At 40.7% G+C, this 10,032-nt stretch overlaps 1 protein-coding gene across 2 annotated transcripts; it reads right to left on the bottom strand.

Moving 5' to 3' along the window:
* Nucleotides 1-3,586: 3,586 nt before the first annotated feature.
* On the bottom strand, nucleotides 3,587-8,680 carry CZH9orf40 (chromosome Z C9orf40 homolog). 2 transcript variants are annotated; one of them, XM_086771250.1, is made up of 2 exons: nucleotides 8,266-8,680; nucleotides 3,587-4,557 (listed from the first exon to the last, which is right to left on the bottom strand). In XM_086771250.1, the coding sequence occupies exons 1-2, from the start codon at nucleotides 8,596-8,598 to the stop codon at nucleotides 4,399-4,401; spliced, it is 492 nt and encodes a 163-aa protein (XP_086627376.1). In that variant the 5' UTR covers nucleotides 8,599-8,680; the 3' UTR covers nucleotides 3,587-4,398. The 2 variants fall into 2 exon arrangements, with proteins under 2 accessions (XP_086627376.1, XP_086627375.1); XM_086771249.1 differs by having other exon boundaries at nucleotides 3,587-4,550.
* Between the last annotated feature and the right edge of the window lie 1,352 nt (nucleotides 8,681-10,032).

The following is a 10,032-nucleotide window of genomic DNA, read 5'->3' as shown; positions in this document are numbered from 1 at the left end:
ACATCTCCTACTGCGGCTGCCATCAGATACTTTCACAAAAATGCACATGAATTCCCCAGGACAAATCTGTCATAACCAGAACTAGCTGTCATATGCTGGACAGTAATTATTTTTAGTACCACCTGGAAACAGAATCATAGAATAGTTTGGGTTGGAAGGGACCTTTAAAGGTCATCTAGTCCAACCCCCCTGCAAGGAGCAGGGACATCTCCAACTAGACCAGGCTGCTCAGAGCCCCATCTAACCTGGCCTTGAATGTTTCCAGGAATGGGGCATCAACCACCAATCTAGGAAACCTGTTCCAATGTTCCACCACCCTCATTGTAAAAAATTTCTTCCTAATGTCCAATCTGACTCTATCTCCCTCTATTTTAAAACCATTACCCCTTGTCCTATCACAACAGGCTCTTCTGAAGTTTCTCTGCATCTTTCCTGTAGGTCCCCTTTAGCTACTGAAAGGCAACTATAAAGTCTCTCCGGCGCCATCCCTTCTCCAGGCTGAACAGCCCCAGCTTTCTCAGCCTGTCCTCATAGGAGAGGTGCTCCAGCCCTCTCATCATCTTTGTGGCCCTCCTCTGGACTCTCTCCAACTGGTCCATGTCCTTCTTATGATAGGGGCTCCAGAGCTGGATGCAGTACTGAGGGTGGGGCCTCACAAGAGTGGAATAGAGGGGCAGAGTCACCTCCCTCGACCTGCCGGCCACACTTTTTTTGCTGCAGCCCAGGATGCGGTTGGCTTTCTGGGCTGCAATTGCACACTGCCGACTCATCTTGAGCTTCTTGTCCACCAGTACGCTCAAGTCCTTCTCCTCAGGGCTGCTCTCGATCCATTCTCTCCAGCCTGTATTTGTGCTTGGGACATAGATATATTTGCACTCTCCTAATTTCTAACAAATGATCTTGTGGATTTTCCAATCTCCCATACACATAAGCATGAAGTTTTAAATGTCCATTAAATTCTTGGCCTTGCCAACAGGAAAAAAACATCAAGCAGCAACTGTCACATCAGTGAGAAATCTAATAAATTTTCTGTTGATCACCATAGTGAAATTATTGTAAATGCTGCTGTGCTGAAGATGGAGCCAGTGCTGGAAATATTACTTCATGTTACTGCTCTGCTGGCAAACTATGCCTGCACTCATTTGCTACCCTGCTTCTTCATCCCCACCTGTCTTCCATTCTCTTTTTTTTTTATTTCTTTCTACCGCAGTCTACTCACCCAAGACATGGCCATCAGTGCAGCCTGTTTTTCACAGTAGTTCTTCACTTACCTGATCTGGACTGAGCTTTAAGCTTCTCCTATAGGCTTAACCTATCTTGGGAGCCATAAATATAATGCAAGCCTTTAACAGAGATCAGATCATATAAAACAGACCTTCCAAGTTTAGAATGAGACAGAAAATGTACAAAAGCTGACATGCTGGTAATAGTACTTTGCTGTTTAGATCTGCTCTGAAGCATATTTAACTCCAGCACTTCACATCTTTTGAGAATGCTCATAATCTGCTTCCAGATGCAACACCCTTACCAACGTGGGTACCTACCTACATAATCTCTGTGGTTACACACTGTACATTTTCTTACTCTTTTGACAGTGGTTCTTCCTTTCAGAGAGGAACATTTTAAGGAAAAGCAAACTCCCAATTACCTAGAGAGAATATAAACAATTTTTTTTTTCTGGAAGTTTAAGAACATATCAAATGAAAATTGTCAGTTGGTAGGTATTATGCTACTCCTGAGTTGCCTTCGCATTTCTGCTGACGTTTTGTCATTCCAAAAGAACATTTTCGTCCCACTGCCTACGAATGCACACGAAAATTAAAACAGGTTGCCCAGAGAGGTGGTTGATGCCCTATCCCTGGAAACATTCAAGGCTCTGAGTAACCTGATCTAGTCGGGCATGTCCCTGCTCCTTGCAGGGTGTTTGGACTAGATGACCTTTGAAGGTCCCTTCCAACCCTAACCATTCCATGATTCTATGCTAAGCTTACCTATAGTTTATGTATAACCTTTGAACAACAGCTTTCTAGAAAAATGGCACTGGAAGTCAAGATCAGTGTTCTGGTAGCCCACAGTGAGACATGGTACCTGGAGACACCAGACTGAGCAATGACATGTCCATCATACCTTTTGACAGTTCTAATGCAAAGTTTATGTTAACCTATCATTACTCCCCCTTGCCTTGCCCAGCTCTTTGTATAACCCAAACTCCCAGGCTCATTGCAGAAGGTTTTCCAAGGCTTTTAAATTTGCCTCTATTTGCAAACAGATGAATGGAAAAAATTAATCAGCTCAGCAAATGCTCTGAAAGTAGCTGTAACATTCCAGCCCATAACCCAGAGCCCATGACTGGAAAAAGCTAAGAGGAAAGTGCCTGCCTACCCCATAATTGCAAATAAACACGCAGCCCACAACATGGTGCAAGCTTAATTTGTTTTAAAGGGTCTATTTATTTTGTTATTGAATAGCTCATATATAGAGATAATAATAAAACCTCTTCTGTCCTGTGAATACAGGGCAAAGGAGAGACACAGGATTTTAATGCTAAAATGGAATCTATCGCTGCGTACCTACTGTATATGAAGCTCTAAGCAGATTTTAAGCAACTAAAGTACGTCTGCAAAGATACTAGCTAATAATGAAAAACACTGGATCCTGAGAATACTGGATGGCGTAAAATATTATGAAAACCACAAATACAGGAATGCGTATATAACCAAGGGTAAAAACAAAAACAAAACAAAAAACAACCCACCTCAACAAATTAATAAATCTATTTCCTCATAATTTATTTTGGTTACAGTAAACACGTAATAGCAGTTGCACCCTTGCCAGAAAAGGAGTTTGTTTTTAAAAACATTTTAAAAGTACCTCCAAGTTGATGTATTTGGACTTAAAAAATATAATTTAAAATGTGTGAGAAAAATAAATACTGTTTAAATATCTATCTAGCTAATCTGAGAGCAGGCAGAAGCATATCCAAACAAGCACTATGAAATGTCTGAATCACTAAGCCACCTCCTTTCTTCTGTGGTTACTAAGAGACCCTAACAATCTAAACGAATAATCAGTGATCAAATACATATACCCTACACCATGAATACTGAAAAAAGGTTTCCAGATGTTTACTAAGAAGGCTGAGAAGCTGACTATTTTAAGCAAACAGATCTAATAAAATGACAGTTACAGAAGCAACACTCTTATGAAATGAAGTCAAGAACTTCAAACAGTAATAGTCCCAAAGATTTCAACTACACACAAAAATTTATTGTCCTTTAGCAAATACATTATTAAAAAAAAATAAAATTCACAAGTTGCCTTCTTCAATGATGATTCCAGCAGAAATACAGTATTTGTTATCCTTAAAGACAAATCACATTTGTGAAGTCTGACCATCCGTGCATACAACTTCAGTCTATTATTAAAACCAAGTATTTCTAATTGTACTTCACTTTGTAAAGAAATAAGAAAAGACAAGCATTAAGTTCGTATTTCACAACAAAAACCACTAATTCAATTAACTTCTGTAAAAATTTTTTGCAAAATACACAGTCTCTGCAAGAACCACATCTCAGTCAGTTAAGTGTGAAAAAGCCTACGTAGTAATTTTATTTTGCATTACCTTTTTTTTGAGACATCAGTGCACACCTGCCAGTTTGATGCTACCAACTGATTCAGAGCCAACATCACAAAGAAAAAGAACAGCATTAACTTCAGAACAGACCCAAAACCTAAAAGCTCGCTGCCCACTGCTTCTGGTAATGAGAAAAGGAGAAGGTTAAAAAAAAACTTTTTCATATGGAGAATGTGAAAAACTTGTAGAGCAGTGGCAGATTACAGAAGATCCCCTTTTCCTTCCCCCTCCCTGCCACACTTTTTTTGGTTTGCATAGAAAAGGGAATGTTCTACCTGGTTTTGGTAGGCTCTTATTTTTTGGTTTAGCTATTACACAGAAAAAAAAACACATTAAAAATCACTACAGTTTGTGTGCTTTATGATAAAGTCATGATAAATATTTCACTTTCAGCTACCACAGTTACATCTTTTTGTTCAGGACAGGCGAAATGATTTTACATTTCCGTTTGCCATGTAATATATCCCCGTTTATTTTAATTGCATCCCGAAGTTCTAATTTTCTATAGTCTTTTAGCCTGTTTTTAAGCATTCTCGCTGGACATCATAGCCTCCTCCACACTGTACACCTCCAAACAGCTTACTATTAAGTACCTAATTGTGATTATCCCATCACTCAGACAACTCAGACTTGCTTTTGCAGACTGACATAACATTGTTTTTCAAGAAGGCAGAAGCATGCTTATTTTTCTCCCAAGTAGAAAAACTTGAATCCAAATGGAAAAAAGTCGCCTGCTAGTAGATGCAGAACTGTGAGACAATTGATCAGGTCTCCATTTCAGTCTCCATGGTATCAGTCCTTGAAGGAGTTTTAGCTTCTGACTGAGTCTCTCCATCTATGTTCTGAATATCAGACAAATCAACAGCAGGCAACGGTGCTCTCCAATACAGGAACGAGTTATACTGACAGAAATCATCTTCTTGCTTTAAAAAGAGAAATATAAACAAAACCACAACAAAACATTAATGTATATCACAGCAGTACAAAATAATAAAAAGAAACTTTTATTAAAAAAAAAACCCTCAGACCAAGAAAGAGTTACTCAGCTGTTCCATATTAACAGTTCTTGTAATTTTATACAGAAAAATAACGAGCTATTTCAAAGGAAAACACCATAGAAAATCTCAACCAAATTATAATTTAATTTTGTTCTTTCAAATATTCTTGCAGAGAACTACTGTACAACCTCTGGGAAATACTTCTATAACTCCAGCTAATCTTCAACTTGGAATCTTCGCACAGGACAATACTGTAAAACTTGTGCAATTATTGGACTTTGCATACAAAAACTGTTCACTGCTTTTTCTTCTCACAATGGTATACAAATTTCATGCACATTTAGAAGTTGGTATTCAGAAGAATGTATTTAGCTATTTTATACCAACTCAGAGTATGACACTTGGAGGAAAAGTAAAGCATTGCGTAGTGTTTCTACCACATTCTGTTTCTTCTTTTTTGTATCTACCTTTTGTACTCAAGCATACATGAGAAAAAGAAGATCTCTTCTAGAGGTAGGGAGGGGAAAGTTTAAGAACTGGTAAGTAGTACAAGAAAAACCTTGAAGGAACATGTACTTATCTACACCTTTACTCTGCAGTTATACTTTGTTGTTGTTTTGGGTTTGTTTTAATCTGTCAGAAAACATGTTTATAAACACGTCATGGTTATAAACAGTGGTCAATCTATGCATGTTTTACGGACACGATACACGTAAGAAGAGGCATTCTCAAGTCATTCCTTAGGTCTGGAGCATGTACTTTCTTCTGGTATGTAAAAACACTGAATGCTGCCACAAACCTGATATAATGCATTTCCATATAACATTGGTTTGTATTTTTCCTAACATACAATTGGACTTCTAAGCATTTTACTTTCATGTCTCAGCTGTAACAGGTGCTGAACAAAAGTATTTTTAACAAGTAAACTGGTATATCTCTTTTGGTATGGCTCCTGAAAAATTTCATGCTTTGCTGGCTCTGCAACAGAATAAAAAAATGTAATGTTCAAAAAATTGCACTAAGTATCACCCCTAAACCACTTCAGATATTGCAAAAATAATGCTTCCCCTCCACTCCCCAAAACAAAGAAGTACATGAATTCACAATACTTTCCATTTAAAGAATACATTTTTCTATTTGTTACCACACAAACCTCTCATGAACTACAATTTGTTGTACTAGGTAACCTGTTTTTACTACAAAAACAGCTGCATTATTCAAGACCTGCAATAATTAAGAGAGGCATGAAAGACATTTCACAGCAGCAAGATGGCTGCATGCCTGTAGAGTACTACTAACGCAAATTTGCTCACTAGCAAAATACTGTCTCCAGGCAAAATTAATGAACCAAAATTCCCATTAACTGGAATAGAGACCAAAACCAGTTAAATAATACGGTGCCACAGGAACAGAAGGATAGATTATATGGAAACTGCAAAGAAGTCAAGCTGTAAGTAGTTGCACACATTTGCATAAATATTCTTGAAAACGGAAATTTTTGTACTGCACAGTATTAAAAACAAATAACAAAGTGGAAAAGAGAAAGGGAAGGTTTTCCGTCCATATTCCAACCTAGGCAGCACGCAGAACTGTGCAGCGCAGGCGGCTAACTAGTTCTTTGAAAAAAATCTCCAGCAACGGAGTTTCTGAAACTGTCATCTAACCTTAAAATTATCCCTATGTTTAATCCAAACTCACCTTATATTTTAATAAGAAGTTACTGCTCAGACCGTGAGACCTAAGTACTTAAACTCAGAACACCTCTTCTGTGGTAGATGCTTTGTACATACAGAGTGAATGACAGCATTATCGTTTCAATGAGTTTATAATCTAAAACCTCATAACCGCAAAAATATGCATACTTATATGCATAAATACATATCTATTCTCTGGCCAACTGTAACATAATTGGAAACGTTTGTAACATTAACAAAATCCACGTGAAATAAGCAGTATCCAAATCATGCTTACTACTGCAATGAACTACATAAGCCACAAAACAGCAAAGAATAATGTCAACCTGCGTCTGTATTTTCAGGAAGGTGTAAAAACCAGAATCAGAAATATCTTTGTGAAATATTTAAAACATACAGGTAGAACATACAGAAGATGTGCGTCACCCCTTGCCTGCCATTAACTAAGTTTTAAAGAGAAAATATTTTTTATCCAATACTGTAACTCAGGGAAACAATCTGCTAAAAATACAGTCCTACAAAAACATTTTATATAGAGAAATACTCTTTATCGTGTGGAAATCTAGGGGGCTTGTTGTCTTCCTACCACTGCTAAAGCTTACAGAACTATGCCTAATAACCATAGAGATTAGTAAAGAATTCAGCACCATATTTGTGTTGGAGTAAAACTTATCTGTAGAGCTTTGCTCATTTTTTTCAATTTGCTTTTTTTCAGAAGACGCTTATTCTCTCTTCAGAAATGAAAGATATGCTTGTGTTTAAAAGGTACAGCCTAAAAAGGATGTATAATTTTCATAGGACATAGAACTTTTCCCTTAATTCCTTTGTGTCTTAATTCTACCATCCACCACAAGAAAAAACCCCTAAACTCAACAAAAAAAAGTACACCCAAAGGCAGAGCCTGAGAAAAAAAAGCCACTTTTCTTTACAGATCATAGACGGGTGTTATACTATCAAAGGACTGATCTCTTAAAAAACAGAGTCTAAAGCTGGAGTTCAAAGTGCATCTGACCTGATCAGACTTTCTGCCACTTCCCTATCACTGCACCAAATACTTCAGTCTTATTTAAAACGTCAAGATGGGAGGAAAGGTGAATTTACATATATCAAAATTCTTGACAGGCATAAAATTTGACATTGCATTTTATTTTTTCAAAACTAACAACTTTCTTAGTATTGTATTTTGTTCTCTGGGCTATTGTGTAAAATGTGGTCAACGCCAGAGAGAAAAATGTAGAATCATGTATGCTGTTCAAAGTTAACCAGAAACATCGGAAGCCTGATCATCAAATGACTGACCCTCTTCCTTTGACCACTACCTTCACTAGATGTTTTAGTTCCCAGACAAATCTGGTATCACTACTAAATGCCCATCCCAAATAAAAAGTTAATAAAGTGGGTCAGATATCATAGTAAGCCTGACCTGCAACCTGAAACAACAGAGAAGCTATCAAAATAAACTCTTCAAGGTCCCACCATACTTTTGGATGGGGATGTGGTTGAAGATAGACTTATCTAAGGTGAACTCCAGACATGCTGCTTCCCATCAGTTCTTCTCTAGTGGAAAAAAAAATAGGCAAAAAAAAAACCAACAGAAAGAAAAAAAAAACCAAAAAAAAAACCACCCCCAAACTAGAAGTGTTACTTCTCTTGCATCTGGAGAAGAAAAACATCTTAAAAAAAAGCCGTAAGCGGCCCACGACCGAATGATACGGAGGCACAGGCCGGGCCGCCGAGCGCTGCGCTGTGCGTGGCCGAGGCCCAGAGGTTCGGCCCGCCTGCCCCCGGGGAACACCGCGGCCCTCGGTAACGCCTCCACGGCCACCATCACTGCCCAGGGTTTTTATTCTCCCCGGAGGCGGGCAGCTCGGACCCGCCCACGGCAGCACCCCAGCATCCTCCCCGGAGGCCTCCCGCCGCCCCAGCCCCGCTCCGTTACCTCTGCGATAGCGGCCGCCCGCTCTTTGCCTCGGCCGCCTGCGCGTCCCTCCGCCGCCTGCTCGTCCTGGGGTGCCTCGGGCCCACCACGCCGCCGCCGCCTGCTCCCCGCCTCCCCCTGCTCCCTACGGGGGCTGGTCCCCCGCAGCCCGGGCCGCTTGCCCGGTGGCGCCTCAGCCTCCTCCAGCTTCCGCTTCGGGGCGGCAGGGCCGGCGCTCGCCGCTTCTCCCCGGGAGCGCCGCTCCGGTGCGGCAGCGCGGGCCGGCGGCGGCTCGCGCAGGAGCCGCTTGACGGGCACGTGACACACTAACGGCTCCGAGCGCCGCTTGGCCATGAGCGGGGCCCAGCGCCAGCGGCTCCGCGGAGCGCGCGTCCCCCGGGAATGCACGCACCGCCGCCGCGTGGGGGACGGCGCATGCGCCCCCCATTCGCCGCCGTCAGCGGCCCTAGGGCTGCTGAGGGGGGCGGGGCGCTGAGCGGTGCTCGGCCCGGCCGGCGGTGAGTGACGGGCGGGGGGGCGGGGCGGTGGCGCCTGACCCCGCCGAGCTGGTTAAAGGGGCTGTGCGTAACGAAAGGGTGCAGGCCCCAGGAACAGAAAAAGCCCTCAAAACCGAAGTGTTGCCGAGGAGGAAAGGATAACACCAGACTTGAGCGACACCAAATCACAGCGCAAACTTTAATACCCGAGAAGAACTACGTCCATTACACACACTGGAAACAGCGGGAAGTTCACGTGTGACCCGAAACTTCCCGTTCTTACTTTCGTAACTGATTTTAGAGCCTACTATATATGACTAAAAATACAGGACACTTTACATTCGTCAAGCTTGCTCCATATAAAGAAGTATTACACTAAAGATTATGCAGTGTTTTATTTTGAACACAGTACCACGTACAGTGTAATAGTGACCTAAATTAAATGGTCTTAAGCGTTTTTCCACCCCATGTACGCACCGGAAAAGAAGAATGTGATCACATTCAGTGCCACCAATTATCCCTGTGCATAAAAACACAAGTGATGAATTTTCAGAACTCATAAGCAGGACCGCAGGTTAGACACTAGTAACTCATACAGCTTATTCACAAGATTATAACGCTTCCCAGTCTTAATACAACTGTTACAATTTAAAAGGAAAACATTTGGGGAAACTGGAATTTTCTTCATTAGAAGTAAGAAGCACATCTACAAAAAAACCCATATTTTCCAAAACCAATACACAAAACAGCACTTGTGAGAACGTGGGCTGGCAAAGGACAAAACCACCAGAACAAAGGATATTGAGATTCAACCAGAAAGCAAGAGTTCAATTGCCTATTCAGGTAAAACAAGAACACCGCATTCCAAGCGTAACTACAGACTGGGCAGGAGGTAGAAATTGGGCAATATTACAGATATGTATACTACTCAGCAACGCCATAATCAACATTCGCCTAACCTTGTCTTTTTCAAGGTGCTTGAAAATAAAGTAAAATTCTAATCACATTCTGTCTCAGGAAAAAAAATACCAGAATGAAAATAAAGAATCAGAATGTCCCTCAAGTCCCTCAACAAAAAAAAAATTTGAATTGTACAATAATGAAATTTGAGCTACTTTTTAAAATTTTTTAGGTGTGCAATGACTTTGTTTTTAATATACTTCTTGCAATGGGAGTGCTTCATCTTTAAAGATGTTTTTCTTTGAGCAGGGTAGAACTTTGACAGTTCATTTATGGAGACATAGTTCAAATAGGCCTAGTTTAAGCAAAGCTCTAATTGAAAATTTTGTAG

Source organism: Chlamydotis macqueenii, chromosome Z, assembly GCF_036417535.1.
Source record: "Chlamydotis macqueenii isolate bChlMac1 chromosome Z, bChlMac1.mat, whole genome shotgun sequence".
In the NCBI taxonomy this organism is placed as follows: Eukaryota; Metazoa; Chordata; class Aves; order Otidiformes; family Otididae; genus Chlamydotis; species Chlamydotis macqueenii.
Note: the sequence above shows the minus strand (reverse complement) of the source record. Positions and strands in the feature narration are given on the sequence as shown.

Bases quoted from the DNA above. Each gene is read 5' to 3' on its own strand.
- CZH9orf40 (XM_086771250.1), bottom strand. From the start codon at position 8,598: ATGGCCAAGCGGCGCTCGGAGCCGTTAGTGTGTCACGTGCCCGTCAAG. The intron at 4,558-8,265 runs GTAACGGAGCGG...CTCTTTTTAAAG, and splicing joins GGGCGGCCGCTATCGCAGAG to CAAGAAGATGATTTCTGTCA.